This window comes from Rattus norvegicus, chromosome 5 (assembly GCF_036323735.1).
Source record: "Rattus norvegicus strain BN/NHsdMcwi chromosome 5, GRCr8, whole genome shotgun sequence".
NCBI lineage: Eukaryota > Metazoa > Chordata > Mammalia > Rodentia > Muridae > Rattus > Rattus norvegicus.
Genome location: NC_086023.1, coordinates 164,974,525 through 164,995,621, shown reverse-complemented (window position 1 = coordinate 164,995,621; position 21,097 = coordinate 164,974,525). Strand labels below are relative to the sequence as shown.

The following is a 21,097-nucleotide window of genomic DNA, read 5'->3' as shown; positions in this document are numbered from 1 at the left end:
CTAGCATTCTTGCGTAGCATGTGCAAAGCCGTGGCCTCAGTCCCCAGCACTGTGCAGACAAACAAACAAGAAACCCAGGTTGGTTGTATTACTGTAAGAAGCTTCAGAGACAGGGAGAAAAGCTTGCTAAGGAGGAAGAAAAGGATTTTGTGTGAGCATGCTACACTCCGACGTAGATTGTGTTCTGTTTTTCCCTTCAGGGAAATGACAAGTCAAGGTATATAGGCTCTGAGAATTTGTACTTTTTCATGTTCTGACAGAACTGCTAACTGAACATAATAAGGCTTAAGTGTGTGATAACAGCCAATTTCTAGATGTCAGAGACGTTTATTAACTGTCTTTTGAGTGTTTAGGGCCTACTCAAGGGCCATGCCTCCACCTCATCGTTCTTGCTGGTTTTTTAGCTCGGACTCTAATTTTTATTTTCTTGGTAATTTGTTGTCTTATTGTTAAAACAGGGAAACTTTAAGTAAACAAAGAGTGCTTTTAAACAGTGCCTATGGTTTAATTCAGGGGGTAGCTATATGCATATGGCCATGTACATAAACAAATACATAAAATGCCTCCGGTTTCACCCTGGCAGTCTTTGTGAGTGTGGAAGCTAATTATGGCAGTTCTGCAGAGTCAGATTCTAGATCTGCTGCTGCCATCTCTGGGCTAAAGAGTATTGAACTTTTCTGTGATGGTTTCTTTATAAAATGATGAGAAAACATTTGCCTCATTGAGTGGTTGGGAGGATAAAAAGGTTACTAAACACAAAAGACTTATGGGTTGGAGTAATTATGCCTTCAGATGCTGGCTGGTCTCGTACTCTTTTGTTAGACTTTGATTAGATTACCATGTATTTGTAGGGAGATGTTCTTTCTAGAACCATGTTCTTTGGTCACATGATTGTGTGTAATGTGAGCCTTATTAATACTCTGTCAGCGTTTGAGGTTGGAACATAAGTATGCGGTTGTACCCAGAGGAATCCAGCAAGAGGGAGAGCTGAGCACCATAGCAACGGTTGCTGTTTGTGTCCTCTTCACCAGCTGCCCAAGACACATTGACGCTTTAATCCTGTTTTCACTGATAGTTTGGGATGTAGCCTTGCCTCGGCGAAATGAGCTGGTTGAGTTGTGCAGTCTTAGAGGAGACTTTCTGATCACATGTTTGGGAGTGTCTGTCTCTTATGAAATATGAGGCGATAAAGCTTTGTCTATATGAGAAAGGACGGAGTATGCCTCAGCATTCAGTCAGTTGCTTCCGTGTGGTATGGTGGCATGAGTGACGTGAGAAATCATGTTCAATGTGTAGCGAGATTTATGATCTTATGCTCTGTGGTTCCGCATAAACACCCATGCACACATATACATGTAATAGATTACAGGTTGTCTGCTGGGGGTTTTAGAAACCCAAACTTCGCCGTGCTTTTCTTTTTTCATTACCAAATGCTTTTTTGAGGTAGATAGCAAACACTTTCAGCCTTTGTTTCGAATTGGTTGGCTTAATGTAACCATACCTATCTAATTTTCATTTCTAACAGGTTGAAATATTTCATACCTTATGATGTACTTTTAAATAGAAACTGCTAAATTTTAGCTGCTTACTTAGCAAGGGAGGACAAACATTCAGTTCTGGAAGATTTGAGAAGCTGTTACATACTAGGCTCTGTTCTGAATACTGGTAACACCCAAATGAGTGTTGTGGTATGATTTTGCGTGTGTGTGTGTGTGTGTGTGTGTGTGTGTGTGTGTGTGTGTGTGTCTATTCCAGTATACATCGCCTCTCAAACAATGATACCTTTTTTGGTTTTTTGATTGCTCCATTGAGATTCAGTAGTATAAATGTACAGTTTGGGATAATTTAAACATACAGTATAATATATTGGGCTAATAAACCTGAAGGATTTACACAATTAACTCTCTTTATTCTCTAGGTATTATCAACCCAAAGAACCCAAAGGAAGCACCAAAGTCCTTCAGCTTTGACTACTCTTACTGGTCTCACACCTCGGTGAGTCTACTGCCTCTCTTTTCCTTCCTTTGTCTTTCTCTTATCTTCAATTGTTCCAGGATCTGGTTCTAGTTTTCTGAGTGTGGTCAGGGATCAGTTCTCTGTGCGTTTCAGGGAGAGGTATTGGGTTTTTTGTTTTGTTTTTTTTTTTTTTTTTTTTTTTGGTTCTTTTTTTCGGAGCTGGGGCCCGAACCCAGGGCCTTGCGCTTCCTAGGTAAGCGCTCTACCACTGAGCTAAATCCCCAGCCCCGGGTTTTTTGTTTTTTTAAGACAGAATCTCATTGCCCATATTGGCCTTGAACTCACTGTTTATCCCAGTCTAACTTTCAACCTTGGGGCAGCATTCCTGACTTACCTTCTCAACTGCGGGGATTACAGGAATGGGCAACACCACCTAGCTAAGAAGTTCCCAGTTCATGAGTTCATTTAAAAATTATTTATTTGTTCATTCACAGGTTGTGTGTGTGTGTGTGTGGTGGGGTGTGTATGTGTGCACATGTGGAAGCTAGAGGTTGGTATCTGGTGTGCTCCTCTATCACTTTCCGCCATATTGAGCCAGGATTTCTCTGAACCTGTAGCTCGCCAACTAGCTAGATTGTCTGGTCAATGACCCTTAGGACCCCCCTGACTACTTCTGAGTACTAGGGTTAAAGATACGTGCTACTCTGGGCAGCTTTTATGTGGGTACCAGGGTTCTAAACTTAGACTTTTATGTTTGCACAGAAGCACCTTACCCACGGAGCCATATCCCCAGCCTCTTAATCTATCTTAATTTTAATTTTTAAAGACAGATGTTTTAAAGCTCTGATATGGTGGCACACAATTTTAGTCCCAGCAGTCAGGAGACAGAGGCAGGTGGATTTCTGTGAGTTCAAAGCCAGCCTGGTCTGCAGATCAGGATCCAGGTCAGCCAGGGCTACACAGTGAGACTCTGTCTCAAAAACCCAAAAATCAAAAACTTAAAAGAAAAAGTGAGACAGGGCCTCACTGGCCTTGAGTTCCTCACTCTTGCCTCTTCCTTCACAGTGATGGAGTTACAACTCTGTGACTTCACCCAGCCCTGAATTTAGTTTGATATAGAGAATACTACCTACAGAATAAAATATTCACTTTAATCAAGCATTTTGATTCTTCCCTGACAGTAAAGAACCAAATCTTGCTGACTTTTAAAGGCTGCTTCTTTTTTATTCCATTTCTTTGCTTCTGTTTCTTAGGCATTTAAATTTTTTCCTGCTCTGTGAGGAAAGATGTTCCAACTATCCACAGAGCCTAATATCAAGGAAAGGGCTGAGGGAGGAAATGGAACTGCTCTTCAACAAAGTTGTATTTATTAAAAACAGCCACACTATTAGAGTGAGTTCAAAGAAGCAGTTTTATATGTGAGCCTGGCTGCTGGTCTGTTATTCCCATTTTCTCTTAAGAAAATCGTGGAGCTCTAACCTCTACAGTGTCTCCTGTATGTCTGTATAAAATGGAAAAAAAGTACATGGATGGTTCTCAAAAATGTGTAGTCTAGCTTAAATGACTAGCCCGTTTCCAAACCTTTTTTAAGATATGAAAGCAGTCAAGTATGGGAAAGAGTATTAGTAACACAACTTCCCTATCTTCACAGCCTGAAGACCCCTGCTTTGCATCTCAGAGCCGCGTGTACAATGACATTGGGAAGGAGATGCTCTTGCATGCCTTCGAAGGCTATAATGTCTGTATCTTTGCCTATGGGCAGACCGGTGCTGGGAAATCCTACACGATGATGGGGAAACAAGAAGAGAGCCAGGCCGGGATCATCCCACAGGTAAGGCAGCAGCGTTAGCATCCATGCCCGTCCATGCTGTCCGTCTCAGATTGCTTTTCATTTGGCAAAAGTATACTCAGAGCCTCTGATATGCAAGGCGCTAAGGTAGATGACCCATCTACTTCCCTCAAAGGTGCTCACTACCAAGAGGGAAGATTGACAGGTACATACATAGACTCTGAGATGGAAAAGTTCACGTTTTCTAAAACATTTCTGCACTGCCATATTATCCTATCTTTTAGTGTTCTCAGTCTTTTTCTTAAAGTTTTTCCTGAATGTTGGAACATTCAGAAAGTGTTGGTCTACGGACTGTGTCTTCCCCCCTGTCTTAGTTAGGATCTTATTGCTGTGAGCAGACACCATATTCAATGTAAGTTTTATAAAGGACAACATTTAATTGGGGCTGGCTTACAGGTTCAGAGGTTCAGTCCATTATCATCAAGGCAGGAATATGGCAGCCTCGTAGCATCCAGGCAGGCATGGTGCAGGAGGAGCTGAGTTCTACATCTTCACTGAAAGAAGTCAGGAAGATACTAAGCATCTCTAGGCAGCCAGGAGGAGTGTCTCAAGCTCCACTTCCTCCAACAAGAACACACCTTTTTTTTTTTTTTTTTAAAGATTTTATTTATGTATTCATATAAGTACACTGTAGCTATCTTCAGACACATCAGAAGAGTGCATCAGATCCCATTATAGATGTCTATGAGCCACCATGTGGTTGCTGGGGATTGAACTCAGGACCTCTGGAAGAACAGTTGGAGCTCTTAACCACTGAGCCTTTTCTCCACACCTTCTAATAGTGCCACTCCTTGGGCCAAGCATATGCAAATCATCACCTTCCACTCCCAGGTCTCCTTAGGCTTGTTCAAACGCGAGAGTCTATGGAGGCCATACTTAAAAACTTAGCATAATAAAAAAGTACATTTAGCTCAACTTTTAAAGTCCCCATAATCTATAGCAGAATCAACAATGTTAAAAGCCCAAAGTCCAAAATTCAAAGTCTCTACCAAGATCCTTTTAATCACTTAACTGTAATCCCCAATTAAGACAGGCAACCAGCTGGGCAAACTTCAAACTGCCATTTCCATGTCTGATGTCAAAGTAGTCTAAAGATTTTCAACTCCTTTTTTTCATAATGCTCTTCTTGAGACTTAACCAGAGAACAAAATCTATGATGGGCCTTTCTGAGAGGTTTTTTGTCAATTTAATTAAGCTGAATCTTTTTACCTTAAACTTAGGCCCACTCTTAGGGCAAAAAGCAGACAAGGGCAAAAAGCAGCCACATTCTTCACCAAAATACCACAAAAGTAGTCTTTACAGCACATACTGAAATTCTTCTCCTCTGAAACCTCTTGGGCCAAGTCTGCACAGTTCAAATCACTCTCAGTAACAAAGATTTCTGAATTCCTACTAAGATAGCCCATTAAGCCCCATTTAAAGCATTCCTCTGGGGTTGGGGATTTAGCTCAGTGGTAGAGCGCTTGCCTAGCAAGCGCAAGGCCCTGGGTTCGGTCCCCAGCTCCGAAAAATAGAAGAGAAAAAAAAAAAAAGCATTCCTCTACTTTCCAAATCCAAACTCCACATTCTTCCAAATAAAAGCATGATCAGACCTATCACAGCAATACCCCAGTCCCCGGTACCAACTTCTGTCTTAGTTAGGGTCTTGTTGCTGTGAACAGACACCATGACCAAGTTTTATAACGGACAACATTTAACTGGGGCTGGCTTACAGGTTCAAAGATTCAGTCCATTATCATCAAGGAGGGAGCATGGCAGCATCACAGCATCCAGGCAGGCATGGTGCAGGAGAGCTGAATTCTACATCTTCACCTGAAGGAAGCCAGGAACAGACTGAGCATCCCCAGGCAACTAGGAGGAGGGTCTCCAAGCCCACCCCCACAGTGACACACTTCTTCCAACAAGGCCACTCTAATAGTGCCACTCCCTGGGCCAAGCATATACAAACCAATACACACACACACACACACACACACACACACACACACACACACCCCTTAATGTGGTCCTGAGGATAGAACTCAGGCTACAAACCAGTTCTGCCCCCCCTTTCTTTTTTAGTTGTGTGTGTGCTATCACATCCAGTTTATGGGGTTATGGGTATGCAGCCCAGGACTTAGAACATGCTAGGCAAGCACTTTACCAACTGAGCTACGCTCCTAATACCCTCTTTAGACTGTAAGTTTTGACTGTGATAAGTAATGTTGGAGTTGCTTGCTTTTTTTTTTTTTTTTTACTTGCTTTTTTTGCCCTTTGAAACAGTTTCACTATTTAGCTCTGGCTGTCCTAGAACTCACTATGTAAAGCAGGCTGGCCTAGAACTCCCAGATAACCAACCCCCTGCTTCTGCCTCCAAAGTACTGGGATTGAAGGTGTGCGCCACCACATGTTGACCTTTCAGTTAAGTCTTTAAATGCAAGTCCATGCTCGTTTTGAGTCCGTTTTATTGCAGTGATACATTGCTAGTTACATGAGTACAGTATGAAGAGTCAGATTGGATAAACGGGGTTGTCTCCCTGAGGAAATTATCAGTTTTCTATTGTCAGAGGAAAATGACAACAGGAGCCCATCAGAGTATATAATTTTTATTTAAAATATTGTTTCAAGTGTATGACGACGGGTTGGGGATTTAGCTCAGTGGTAGAGCGCTTGCCTAGCAACCGCAAGGCCTGGGTTCGGTCCCCAGCTCCGAAAAAAAGAAAAAAAAATCAAGTGTATGACGTCCATTTAGAGAGAGAAGAAGAAAGAATATCTTATTAATTAACCCACCTAACACTGTGGATGATGTAGTAAGTCTGATCTGGGCTGTTCACAGTTCTTTTCCTTCTGCTTTCCTAGTTGTGTGAAGAACTTTTTGAGAAGATCAATGACAACTGTAATGAAGATATGTCTTACTCCGTGGAGGTGAGTATAGCTATTCCTGAAACCAGAGGCTTTTGTTTTCCTGTCTCCCCCCAACCCCCCCATAACAGGGTTGCTCAATTCAGGCCTGGTCTCAGTGTTTCAGTGTAGGTGGAACTCACTATGTAGAACCGGCAGGCCTCAACCTCACAAAGATCTGCCTGCCTCTGCCTCTTGAGTGCTGGGACTGTGTGTACCGCCCCTGCCCAGCTTAAACTTGATCTTTTAAACTGCTGTGTAGAAGCACAGCTCAGAATGAAAGAAAAAAGTTCTATTTTAGGTGCCCTGAAAATGTGTGTTTAAAAATTTTAAATTAAGAAAGGTAAGGGGCTGGGGATTTAGCTCAGTGGTAGAGCGCTTGCCTAGGAAGCACAAGGCCCTGGGTCGGTCCCCAGCTCCGAAAAAAAGAACCAAAAAAAAAAAAAAAAAAAGAAAGGTAAGAGTTAATGTTTGTATGCCCAAAGAGCTGTGATGCAGAAGAGTCTTCCTTTGAGGAAGTGTCATACTGTGGCACGCTGTGGTTTGCCACACTTCAGATCCATGTGCTTAAAGTCTGAAGTTACAGCTTTATAAAGGACAGAAGCGTCCTTCGAAGCCAGACTCAGGCTGGGGATGTAGCCATCCTAGAATGCTTGCTTTGCTTGTCGATGGACCTGGACTCAGTCTCCAGCACTGGAGTAGATGAAGGATAGAGAATCAAAGTTAGACTTTTTAAAATTTCTGAGTCTGGTTTATTTTGTTTAATATGATCTCTCGTTACACCCATTTTCCTGCAATTAATATAACTTCATTCATCCTTGTGACTCAATAAACCTCCATTGTAGGTGCTAAAGAGATGGCTCAGTGGTTAATATACTTGCTTATGTGTGAGTGTGGGGACCACAGTTCAGATCCCCAGAACTTCTCTAAAGACCTAGTAGGTAGTGGTCCTCTCATGAGGCAGAGGCAGAGGCAGAGAGGCAGAGAGAGAGGGAGAGAGAGAGGCAGAGAGAGAGGCAGAGAGAGAGGCAGAGAGAGAGGGAGAGAGAGAGGCAGAGAGAGCGGCAGAGAGAGAGGCAGAGAGAGAGGCAGAGAGAGAGGCAGAGAGAGAGGCAGAGAGAGAGGCAGAGAGAGAGGCAGAGAGAGAGGCAGAGAGAGAGGCAGAGAGAGAGGCAGAGAGGCAGAGAGAGGCAGAGGCAGAGGCAGAGGCAGAGGAGGCAGGATGTCAAGGAAGCCAGGTAGCAAGGCAAACTGCATCAGAGCGCTCTGGGTCTGATTGCGAGATCCTGCTAAGGGGAACAGTGGAGGATGAGCTGATTCCCAACATGGAACCACGTTCCACACACATCTTCCCACCACATATACATATAAAAATGAGAAAAGAAAAACCCTACTATTGGGGCTGGAGAGATGGCTCAGCAATTAAGAGTGTTTGCTGCTCTTCCACAGGACCCAGGTTTGGTTCCCAGCACCAGGTCAAGTGGCTCACAGGTCTGTGACTCTAGCTCTAGGGGACCTGATGCCATCTGCTGTCCTCTGCCAGCAACTGCACTCTCAGGGATGTATACACACAGATACACAAACATACACATAAGCAAACATCTGAAAATCCCATTAGACAAGCCTGCATTATAATACAATAGCATACAATAGCACACGATAACATGTATAACGTGTTTCATTGTATTTGCGTATTCATATGTAGTGTATCTTTTTTTCCATCTTTTTTTTTTTTTTTTTTTTTTTGTGGTTCTTTTTTTCAGAGCTGGGGACCGAACCCAGGGCCTTGCGCTTCCTAGGCAAGCGCTCTACCACTGAGCTAAATCCCCAGCCCCCCTTTTTTTCCATCTTTATTAAATTGGGTATTTCTTATTTACATTTCAAATGTTATTCCCTTTCCCAGTTTCCAGGCCAACATTCCCCTAACCTCTCCCTCCTTCTATGTGACTGTTCCCTTCCCCACCCTCCCCCCATTATCACTCTCCCCACAACAATCACGTTCACTGGGGGTTCAGTCTTGGCAGGACAAGGGCTTCCCCTTCCACTGGTGCTCTTACTAGGCTATTCATTGCTACCTATGAGGTTGGAGCCCAGGGTGAGTCCACGTATAGTCTTTGGGTAGTGGCTTAGTCCCTGGAATATGTAGTGTATCTTGATCATATTCTCTCTTATCACCCTTTTTTTTTCTTCCTTCCATTTTTACTGATTCTCTGTTTTTGGGTGAGTCCTTTCTTCATATCTTCTTAGGGGGAGGGTATGACCCACTGAGTCTAGTTACAGGAGTTACAGGAACCTGGCTAAGCAGTTATTTACAGAAGCATGGGCAGCTTATCAGCAGCTTCATTGCCGAAGAAAATGTCTCTTTTTCCTTAGCAACCATTAAGCATTTCCTCAGGGAAGGATGGAGCCTCATGGGCCGACTCTCTAGCAACTCAGCTGCCTGTGAATTCTCAGAGAGGGATGAGGGTTTGTGAATTGCTTCCCTTCCCTTCCGTTGCAGATGTTGACAGTACAGTCTCGGGCAGGTCATCACAGACCTTGTGAACTTGTGACTGCCGGGCCATCTCATGCTCAGAAGCCAGAGTTCTGCAGCGTTGTACCCCTTCCTCCAGTTCTTATGTCATTCTGCCCTCTCTCCCACTGTGCCCCTGAGCCTTGACAGAGTGATGCAGAGTTTACTTGGGGCTGGGCATTCAGCACTTGCTTAGCTTTGCACAAAGTTCAGGCTGGAGGAGAGTTCATCCAGCTGATCTTAGGAAGCCAACACGCTGTGCTGCTTTCCTGTGAGGGGTAACTTCTCACATTGGCACGGCCAGCATGTTGGTATTTTGTGGAAATCCTGATGGTTTGATGAGCAAGGAATTAGAGGAAAGGGAATTGGTTAGACAAGTACTGCTTCAGACTAGGAAATACAGCATGGTCCCTTCACCACCACTATAGGCATGTCTTGCTGATGGGACAAGAATGCATGGAGTGCGTTGTTTGAGCCTTCCTAAGTCTTTTGTAAGCCATCATCTTTGATTAACCACCACTCCTTCTAGTGTATATCCATAGTTAATAGCACTGTGGTCAATTCCAAAGGATTAGTTACTGGACTGCTCAGCTCAAAGTGTTTGCTATAAAGGAGCCACAGTGCTGTGCGGATGTGGGATCCCAGCTCCAAGCAGGCAGGCACACCCAGTTCCCTGCTGCTCTCTTACCAGATGCTCCATGCCAGTGAGAGACCCTATTAAAAAATGCATATGGTGTCTGAGGGAGGACACCCGAGATGAGATTGACCTCTAGCATCCACATGCATGTCCACATGTGTACCCACTTGAACACACGCTAAACCAAAGAACAGTCATTGCTCTCTTGTTTTCTCTGCTCTGAGTATTATGTGTGTTTTAATTTTGATAAAAATATTAATTTATGGGGCTGGTTCAGCAGTTAAGATCATTGGCTGCTTTTCCAGAGGATACAGGTTCAACTCAAGGCACCCACATGGTAGCTCACAACTGTCAGTACTTCTGGTTCCAGGGGCTCTGATGCCCTCGCAGATATACATGTAGGCAAAAACATCAATCACATAAAATAAATACATTTAAAAAAAAGAAAGAGATAGAAATATTAATTTTCAGGCTCTTGGAATAACCTCACTTTAAGCCTCAATACCGACGGTCATATCTCTTTTTAAAATGCCAATAAGGCTGGGTGAGATGGTGCATTCCTATAATCTCAACACTTGGGGGCTGAGGCAGGAGGAGTGCAAGTTTGAGGCCTGGTTTAGCTGTAAAGAACCTGCTTCAAAAGAGAGTAATAAAGTTCTACTAAAATATATATTTTCTGCTAAGAAAAATAGCCCTTCTGTGTACCTGTTTGCCTCTTCCTTCCTGAGAAGGACTGTCCCTGACCCATGCAGCGGGAAGTCCACACACTGCCAGTAGAATGAAGGGCCCAGGACTATGGTGTTCTGAAGGACAGTTGTACAGCTTTTGGGAACTTTTTAAAAATGAGACAGAATCTCCTTTTTTCAGTTTAGGCTGACTTGGAATGCATGTTCCTTCTGCCTCTGCCTCCTGGATACTGAGTTTTCAAGGTCTATATCACTAGAGTTTTGAAAAGTGTTTAACATGTATGTATCTTTTCTAGATCCTTTGATTTACTTTCATAAAATGTTCCTAGGTGAGCTACATGGAAATTTACTGTGAGAGAGTACGAGATTTGCTGAATCCCAAAAACAAGGGTAATTTGCGTGTGCGTGAACACCCACTTCTCGGACCCTATGTGGAAGATCTGTCCAAGCTGGCAGTCACTTCCTACACTGACATTGCTGACCTCATGGATGCTGGGAACAAAGCCAGGTATGTAGGAAATAGACTGGTGACCGAATGAATCCGTTGGCATGTTTTGAGGTTCTTTGGTTTTCAGTGTGAGAATTGAAGCAGCCCGAGTCTGGATAGCTGGGAGGGTTGGCTTCAGCATGTTAATAAGTAGCTGTCTTCTCATTAAAATGCTGCACTGTTGAAACAGTCAGAACTTCGGTTAGCTCTTAGGTATTGATTAAGATATGGTAAAATGTTAGCTGTCATGTCTAGATAAGGCTGTGATAGTAACTGGTTCTGGAATAATGAGCCAGTTAAGAATAAAAGTTAAATGCTCTGGTGATTACTAAGGGTAGCTGGAGTATGAGACGGGATTGTGATGCGGGGCCTTTTGAGCTGTGGGGTAACTGGATGGGCTCACAAAGAAGACAGCATTTTGCGCAGTTGTGTAAGCGACAGTCCTTTAGTCTAAGTAAGGGTAAGGCTGCTGTCTGTGATTGTTGTGCACAGTTGTATAGAGCCTGCTGTCCACTGGAAGGATCCTCTTGTCAAACGGTCACCTTTGGTTTGTTTAGGACGGTGGCAGCTACCAACATGAACGAGACGAGTAGCCGTTCCCACGCTGTGTTTACCATTGTTTTTACCCAGAAGAAACAGGATCCTGAGACGAACCTTTCTACTGAGAAGGTGGGAGAACTGCTGATCTCTTAGGTTGCCAAGGGAGTTTGTGGAGAACTTCCTTTTACTCGGTGCATGTTTTGGACAGATTGGTGGTGTTCTCTCCCTTGGTGGGAGTGGTTTTTAACTTCTACTCACCATTTACCCCACACCAGTGTTCAGTGTGCTGGGTCTTTCATGGAACTGAAAGATAGAAAACACGGTTAAGAAAATGTGAAGCTTTGGGAAAATACTTTATTTATTTTATGCAAAACAGATAAGCGGGTCTTTCGGAGGAAAATACCTTTTCTTCTTGACCAGACAGCAATAATGTTGATTGATAACGTTATTGCAGGGATGTCCGCAGATGAATAGGCACACAGTCTGCTTCATTCCTGGGAGATAACACTGTAACAACGCTAATGCTGTTTAAATACCTTTCTTTGCTTGCCCGTTTGTTTTTGTTACTGAGAATTGAACCCGGAGACTATGGAGCCATTCCTAGCCCCTGGTTTCCTGTCATGTTTCTGATGGATATCGAGGGCGGAAGCACACCAGGCACTCTAGGCAAGCTCTCTGCAGCCATTTTGGATTGTTACTTTCTCATTTCATTAGTAGTTAAATATGGAGCTAGGGAAGAAATTGCATGATTGAGTCATGGTTTTGCTACTCTTTACTTACATAACCTTTAGCAAATTACCTTAACCTTCTTGTGCCTCTGATTTCCTTCTGTAACAACTTCAAAGGATTGTTTAAAGGATTAAATATTAATGTAGGCCAAGTGCATATAACAGTGTCTGGCACCGAGTAGCCACTCAGTATTTGTTTATTTTGTTGTTGTAACTAATAAAAATAATTATGATGGAACTTAAAATCAAGTTTCAGTCATCTGGAGTGGGGTGGGTGGGGTGCTTAGAACTGAACGCAGGGCCTCACGTATGTTGGATAAGTGCTATGTACTGTGCTGTGAGTCTAGGTTTATTACTGCTAGTTAGACGGGATTCTCGGCCTTCAGCCTTGTAAAGTGAGTTACTTCTCATGGTGTTGTCACTGAAAGCTAGGATCCTTTTGTGCCTAGAAACTACTATTTTGTCTCAGCTGATTGAACCCAGGGTATCCCTTCTAGATACTTTTGTCTAAACTGCCCTGAAAATTTTTGAACAGTTCCATTGAGGCATTATAAAGATATATAATAACCTACATATATTCAGAGTACACAGTTGGACCATTTTTGATGAATGCTTACATATGTGAAATAACTCACATACTGAGAATTTCTGTTACCCCAAAAAGTTGTCTTATGACTTTGTAGTATTTCTTTGTCTCCTCTTTTACATCATCCTGACAGCTCTTTTTTTTTTTTCCTTTCTTTTCTTTTCATTTTTTCGGAGCTGGGGACTGAACCCAGGGCCTTGCGCTTGCTAGGCAAACACTCTACCACTGAGCTAAATCCCCAGCCCCGCTGACAGCTCTTAATATGCTTTTGGTACTGTGGATTAATTTGTATTTAGTATAGTTCTATGTACATGAGATATATATTTTTATTAGATTTCTTTTGCTCATGGTTTTGATAGTCATTTGTGTTATGCCAATAGTTGATTCCTTTTCATTGGTTTCAACTACTCCATTATTTAATTTTGCCTTATAATTTGGTCCTATGAGATTTGTGCACATGTGTGTGGAGATGCATAGCTGGCACTTTGATTTTTATTTTGTTTTTATTTATATTGGTGAATATTTAAGAATATAGTTGAATTTTGTAGTAGATGTGTGTTTAGATTCTGGTTTGGGGCCTTATTTTTGTTTGTTTTTGCTTCATCTTTTGAGTCAGGGTCTCTGTTATGTAGCCCTGGCTGTCTTGGAATTTACTGTGTAGACCAGGCTGGCCTTGGACTCACAGAGATCTTCCTGCATCTATCTCCTGAGTCCTGGAATTAAAGGCAAACTTAGCTTCTTAAGAAACATCTAAACAGTTTTCAAAATAATTATTGCCACCAGAAGTATGTAAGAGCTCCAGTTATTCAGTGCTTCATGTTCATATGCCAGTTTAATGGGCTTCCTGTGTGTGTCCGTGGGTGTGTTACATGTGTGCACATGCGTGTTCACACAGAGGTCAATGTGTGTTAAGACACAGCTTCACTGTGTACCCCTGGCTGGCCTGGAACTTGCTGTGGAGACTAGACTGGCCTGGAATTCACAGAAATCCACCCGCCTCTGCTTCTTGGGTATCAGGACTACTGTTTGGTTTGATTTGTTATTTGTTAAGTCTTGAGCTCATCACTTACAGAGAATACCGCCTTTGAGCTCACGGATGGCCCTCTTACCTCTGCTCCCGAGTGTTAGAATCAGTCGTGTGCTACCACACCTAGCCATCTTGTTCATTTTTACACATTTCATGTCATTGTTCTTTACCTAGGTCAGTAAAATCAGCCTGGTGGATCTAGCAGGAAGTGAACGAGCTGATTCAACTGGCGCCAAAGGAACTCGATTAAAGGTAGTGATTTTAGTAAAATGGTCAGTCAGTCAGTGTTTGGTATCATGAGTGTAAAACTAAGGTTAGGGGTTGAAGCTACATACTTCCTAGTTTTACAAATGAAATTCTATCGAGTGATAGGTGTATCTTTTAATTTATATATTGTTTGTAGTGGCATTTACTATTTATTTTGATATAGGTTCTCAGGTAATCCAGTCTGGCCTTGAACTAGCATGAGTTTGAACTCCGATCCTCCTGCCTCCATCTCCTGGGCGTGAAGATTCTAGGCATAGGCTACTATGCCTCTTGTATGGTCCTGGAAATAGGACCTGGTGCTGTGTGGGCTGGTGAAGCACACTACTACCAATCGAGTTAGATCCCAGCCCCGAGACCTTTTCTGTTGCAGAGGCAGAGTTGCACTAGAGACTATAGGACAAACAAACCTGATTCTTAGATTTACTTTTTAATGGAAAAATCCCAACTATTGTTCTGTAATTTCAATGAAATGATAAGTTAGATAACAAAATATGAAAGACTTTATGGTCAAGAGTGAGGGTTATATTATATTTGGAGATGTAGCTAAAACTTGGCTAGATGGGAGAGACAGCAGTGAGAGTAGGATGTACAGATGCAGATGAAACGACAAGTGTGGACCTGACAGACACACTGTTTAGCAAGGAGTTCTGGGAGGAAGGCTCGCCTCTCAGATTCTGCAGCACAAGCATCTTAAGAGGACCGGGAGATGGGTGCGTGGTCTCAGCATGAAACCGAGCAAGCAGAGGAAAGACCAGAGGCTGCAGGAGGCTTTAGAACTTACGCCATAGAGAAGCAGATAGACTCAGCTGGCAGCAGTGAGTGGTGTGCAGTGGTAGAAATTCTTTGTTGTAAATCTTTCATGTTTGCTGTTTATTTTAGGAAGGTGCAAATATTAACAAGTCTCTTACAACTTTGGGCAAAGTCATTTCGGCCTTGGCAGAGGTGGTAAGTCTCCCGTTTCACTCTAAGAAGTGTGTGCTCAGTAAACGAGCTTGCCGACGCTGTGCTTCTTGATGAGGGTGTACTGGTTTTGGCCTTTTTATGTGATTTAAACCATTTTTCAGGTAGGACTAGAATAGGATGTCACTTGACTAAAACAACCGTAGCTGTATGATGCTAGAGCAGAGACCTAAAATTTTCCGAGCCTTACTTCACACCTCATAACAACCAAGTGTAGGTTTCCCACGAAGTCTCTCATGCTAGAAGACATAGTTTTAGAGTATTTTGAACAATGTGGCTTTGGAGAATGATGTTGATTTAGAAGCCAATAATATATATTCTTAACGTACAGTCAAGTATCATTTAGTGAGATGCGTGCATTCGTAGAAATGCGCCATTTGCTGGATTTGTCATTGTACTAATAGGCAGCACACTAAAACTATGGGAAATAGTACAGCGATGGACGGTGAGTCTCGGCCCGCAGCGGCTGTGGATTGAGCATCGTCGTGAGTGCGGTGCGTGTCCACCAGCATCTCTACGACCCGTGCATCGTGTTACTGTGCTGCCTGCCTCCTGAAGCCGGCAGCGGCACTGTGAGTGCCCAGTGCCGTTCCCATCTTAACCGCCATTGCCTCTGCGCTGCGTATGGAGATTAAATGGCCTTTCCTTTTGCAATACTGAGCTAAGCCAAGTTTTGTATGGTCTTCATTATTTAAATTTAAGACCGGGGTCGTTCTTGTATGCTCTAATTTAGTTGGTCTTTGAATCACTAAGAAGAATTAAATCTCTTCTTGTCCCTAGAAAGTGTTCTGACTTCCATTTATTCTAGAGGCTTACCCCATGTTCCTTTTCTCTCCTTTAAATGCTTTCATTTGCAGGATAACTGCACAAGCAAGGTACGGTGGGGATTGGTCACGCTGAACATGCTTAGTGATCAGCTCTATGGCTTACTGTTTTGAGAGGATAAATACGACATAAGTTAGAATAGAACCTTCCAAAAGGGTTTGTTATTTTTTTCTGGCTTTGGAATTTAGAATGATTATTTAGGGTGGCTGTGAATCATGAGGCTTCACACCAGACTTAATTATGGAACATAAAGTACTTTGGAGAAAGGATAAAAATAAAGGAACAAGAGAGAAATTGGAGGAAGCGTTTACTGGTGTCATGATGTTTATTCTACTGATCTGTGTCTCCATAGCTCTGTAAACCACTCAAGAGTAGTAAGTTAGATTTCTTTGGAGTCCTGTTCTAAAGCATAGTTAATTTGTTGAGATTATCGGAAACAGGCAAGATAAAACAAGTATATATATATATATATAATCAATATATGTAAATTTTTTTACTTATTTCTCACCATAGAAACTTAGGAGTAATTTAAAACATTTTTTTTCCATTTGGTTATACAAGATAAAGTAAAGGCTATAGAATCAGTTTAAAGTTTTAACAGAAGCTAGGAAAGATTGTTTGTATTTTCCTTTACCCAGTGGTACCTGCTTCCTCATATTTCTATACAAATACCCTGATAAAAGCTTTTGTTATTCTTTTCTACCAAAAAACTCAGATCACCTAATAGTTAGGAATTATATGCAGGAAAGTCAGGGAGAGGCGGCCTTTACATCAGAGTTTTTAGTATTCACATGTTTGATTTGCTTGTTTTCCCCACTTTGGGGGATTTGTTTTAAAAGACTGTCTTTATTAGTGTTGTCATAGGCGTGTGCTATGGTACAGGAGCAGATGTTTGAGGACAGCACTTGGTTGTTGGCTGTCTCCTTTTGGGAACCAAACTTGGTGTTATTTGATGTATCAGTGCAGATTTTGGTTATGTTGTTTTTTAGCTGCTTGTCAAAGATAATGTGCCTGAGGTGTTTACAAGTTAAATGCTGGATTGCCTTTAAAATAATTATTTTATAGACACGGTCTAAAGACATGGATGGGACATTAGCTAATAGTATTACATTGTTAAATTACTAACTTTGTTCCTTATGTATCTGCTCAAGTTTTGAGACCTGTGCCCGCACTTAGTGTTTGGGTAATGGCAGAATATTATATCGATAATGGTTAAAGCTGTGTTCATGGAATGAACCCCATGTTCATTGCAATGCTACTCTATTGGGTTATTTTTGTTTTGTTTTGTTTTTTGTTTTTTTGTTTTTTGTTTTTTTTTTTTTTGGAGCTGGGGACCGATACTCTCTTGAATTAAAAATGAAATGCTAAAAGAAATTGTTTTGCATGTGCATTTTGAAGAATTGACCTGTATGTAGAACATTTCATGATAGAATGCTATTACAGTTAGATTTTCTTCAGAGTTTTAGACTGCTTTGCTCTTAATGTGAATTTCCCCTCGTGGTATTGCTAACACTATTCCCTTCCCTTTTCTAGAGTAAAAAGAAGAAGAAAACTGATTTTATTCCTTACAGGGATTCTGTTCTTACTTGGCTCCTTCGAGAAAATCTAGGTATGTTGAGCACTCATACAGGTCAGCTTTGTAGTCGTCATTTTAAAGCTGTGTAATGATGTAGTTCTGGATATTCATAGTAACTTACTTGAGTGCTTCATGTCTTTTCCTGGTTTTGCATTTGATTTTCCCTGGCTGGCTTCACTTACTCTAGGATACTAACTGAGAAGCAGTTACTGTCCTCTGTGCTCCATGCAGCTACTTAACATGTGTTCCTTAAGAGCCCTCCTGACCAAGGTCCATTTATTTGATGAGCATGAGTGTTTGTGTAGCATGTGTATGTCCAGGATCTGCAGAGCTTGTAAGACAGCATTGGATCCCTTGGAATTGGAGTTGCAGGCTGTTGTAAACTAGCCTGTGATTGCTGGGAAAACTGTTTTCTACAAAAGCAGTTAGCACTCCTAACCACTGAGCCGTCTCTTCAGCTCCTTCCTCAGTGTACTCCAAACTCCTAGTCCTCTGACATGTCCATAGTCAAGCACACGCTACGTAGACTGTCTCCTACTACTCAAGCCTTTTCACCTTCCAGCCTCTCTCTTCAGTGTTTGCTCCCCAGTAAGAAAAAATAATCAACCAACTTTCCTCTCTCTGAGGGCAGTCATGGTAGAGTGGTTCAGTGCTTGATTAGTGTGTGTATGTTTGTATAAGACAGGGTCATACACAACCCAGGCCGCACTGAGCTCCTGATACCACCTCCTGGTCTGGAATTACAGGCCTGTGCTACCATAGCTGGCTGGAGCTGCTTCAGGGAGAGTGGGAGAGGAAGTGGAGTCAGGTGTATAGGAAAGCAGGATATGAGTGGGACAGTGCGCAGCTCGGGAAAGTTTACGAATGTTACCGTGCTCCTGGGTTGGTGGCACAGAGCTGTGATCCCATTACTTAGGAATATACCAGCTCAGACCAGCATGGCTACCTGAGACCTTGTCAAAAAGGAAAAAAATCGTTGGAGTTTGATCACATTTTAGGATCTGCTGTCAGCTTTAATGTAGTAAATGAAATTCTTTTTTCTTAAAAACGTGAGTGAGATCCTTATCGTTCATGTTCTCAGGTGGCAACTCCCGAACTGCAATGGTGGCTGCTCTGAGTCCCGCAGACATCAACTATGATGAAACCTTGAGCACGCTGAGGTACTCTCCTTTGATCCCAGAGCCGAGTAGTTCTGTGTGCCATAGATTTCCTTACACTGCGAGGGGTTGTGTGTGTCCTGTGATCCTTTTTTCTCATAATAAGAGGAAAATGATTTTTGTTACAATGGGGTTTACCCAGGTGGCTTTCAGATTCATTGGGATAAATGAGAGGGTTTTTTTTTGTTTTTGTTTTTGTTTTTACAGGAAAGATTTCCAAATTACTTGAGTGAGATATTTGGATAAATTTTAGATAATAAAATTTTCTCATAATATTCACTTCTAATAATAGAAGTATTGGTGTATACACATAGTGTGTACACATAGTTTGTACACAGTGTGTACACATAGTGTGTACACATAGTTTGTACACAGTTTGCAGATAGATTTAAGTTGTAAAAAGTAAACGTAATTATAAGTTAATTTGAAACTATCTTCCTTTCTCCCATTAAAGATATTCTTAATACAGCAAAAGAACACTGTTATAGGCTGACAAGCTGGGTTTGAGCCTCTCTCTGGTATTTATTTCTATTGTGATCTGAGCCAATCACTTAAGTGTCTTAGTCTTTGCCTCACACAACTAATTTATTCGTCAAGGCTCTTAAAGTGTGTAGGTGCTCAGAACGCTCGGTGTAGAGGTAACGGCTTGTTATCTGTGAGAAGTAGAGCCTCTGAGAAATGGCAAGGATGCGTTTTCTCTCTGTATCTAGATATGCAGATCGTGCAAAACAGATTAAATGCAACGCTGTTATCAATGAGGACCCGAATGCCAAGCTGGTTCGGGAGCTGAAGGAGGAAGTGACCCGACTGAAGGACCTTCTCCGTGCTCAGGGGCTGGGGGACATTATCGATAGTAAGTGAACCAGGACCATACAGAAGCCTGCGTGCCTCTCTAGATTCTTATATCTAAACCAAGCTGAGGGTTGGTGTGCTGGGCACTTGGCAGGCAGAGGCAGGCTGATCTCACTGAGTTTAAGGACAGCCAGAGCTACACAGTGAGACCTTATCTCACATAAGTGAATAAGCCCAGAGCTGAGAGACTTGACGAAACTGAGTGGAGGTCAAAATGGCGTTATGAGGCGGTGCCAGTGAAATAATCTCAGATTTTCCTAGTGTAGAATGCACCCAGATATGTAAAGCTTTTTTCTTTTTAATTTTAAGTTTATTCTGAAAAATTAACTACTTCATAAAAGTAGTCCTTGGAAGCTTTTGTTTCCCTGAACTAGTGTAGCAGTGCTAACACTCGCTAACCCACGCGAAGAAGAGCTCACCTCACTGTTCAGGTCTGCTTCCAGATGGCACTCACCCTCGGTGAGCCGTGTTCGCTGTGGGAGGGAAGAGGAAAGTGTAACTGTGTCAGGCTCCAGAGCTAGCCTAGCAGACGGCACTGCTGCACAGGGCTCCTAACTGTGAGGCCCGCTGCCTGAGAGTCGCCTCCCTCTACCGGCGTGTACTCAGCCTCTGCTAAGGAGCTTACAGTGCAGCTCACTGTTGCTCAGCCTGTGCGAGGCTCAGGTGCTAACCTCAGCACCTCAGAAAAGAGTTCTTGTCATAAAATTGATTATTCAGATAGAATATGGGTTATTTAATAAAGCATATTTTTATTTTTAATGTAAAGTATTATATACTTTGAAATACTGACAGATTTCAAACCCTCCTCTAACTTAGCTCTTATTCAGATAGAATATGGGTTATTAATAAAACATATTTTTATTTTTAATGTAAAGTATTATATACTTTGAAATACTGACAGATTTCAAACCCTCCTCTAAGTTAGCTCTTATTGATTAGAACCTGGATTTTAATTAATATAATTGTGAAAAATGATAACCTATATTACTGAATTTTCATTTCTTTTACTTCCCAAATGCCAAATGCTATTCTGTTCCCACTCCATTGCTACTGATTCTGAACTTTGACCCTTCTTGTATTTCCCTCCTGCTTACCTTTAGTTGATCCATTGATGGATGATTACTCTGGAAGTGGAGGCAAATGTGTGTATATCACGGTCATTTCCAGTGCACTGACTTGCTAATCTGCCTTGCTGGTCAGCCTTGCATGCCTGCGGTCCTAACAGGGAATCCCAGACAGAGTGCCGTGAAGTCCAGTTCTCTTGTTTTTACCCCTTTCCATTTAGCAAAGTAACTTAATGAAGTTTAGTTTATGCCTTCACTGAAGTGGATTCTTCTACTCCATCTTCAGTGTTCCTGACTGTATAATTAAATCAGGTTCAAAGTTACACAGGAAAAGGTTAGTCACACATGATAAGCTCATTTGATAGTCTGTAATAAACTTGGCCCTGTTCTAGGCATCTTAAACATTATTTCTTTTTTAATTCTGTTATTGATAAAATTATTGTATCCTTTTTTATAATCCTCAGGAGTCTTTTTTCCTGAGGTCCCATGGTTTCTCGTGTTTGGGTTA

General features: G+C 42.1%; 1 protein-coding gene across 28 annotated transcripts in view; it reads left to right on the top strand.

Annotated features, from left to right (window-relative positions):
* The window catches only part of Kif1b (kinesin family member 1B), a 135,071-nt gene that overhangs the window by 30,227 nt on the left and 83,747 nt on the right, over positions 1-21,097 (top strand). For 8 of the 28 annotated variants that reach the window (XM_063287093.1, XM_063287088.1, XM_063287087.1 and 5 more), the window contains exons 3-13: positions 1,919-1,995; positions 3,608-3,787; positions 6,644-6,709; positions 10,850-11,028; positions 11,565-11,676; positions 14,063-14,140; positions 15,035-15,100; positions 17,474-17,549; positions 18,598-18,676; positions 19,384-19,526; positions 20,626-20,667. In XM_063287093.1, coding sequence (XP_063143163.1) covers positions 1,919-1,995; positions 3,608-3,787; positions 6,644-6,709; positions 10,850-11,028; positions 11,565-11,676; positions 14,063-14,140; positions 15,035-15,100; positions 17,474-17,549; positions 18,598-18,676; positions 19,384-19,526; positions 20,626-20,667 — 1,098 coding nt within the window. 28 annotated transcript variants of the gene reach the window in all.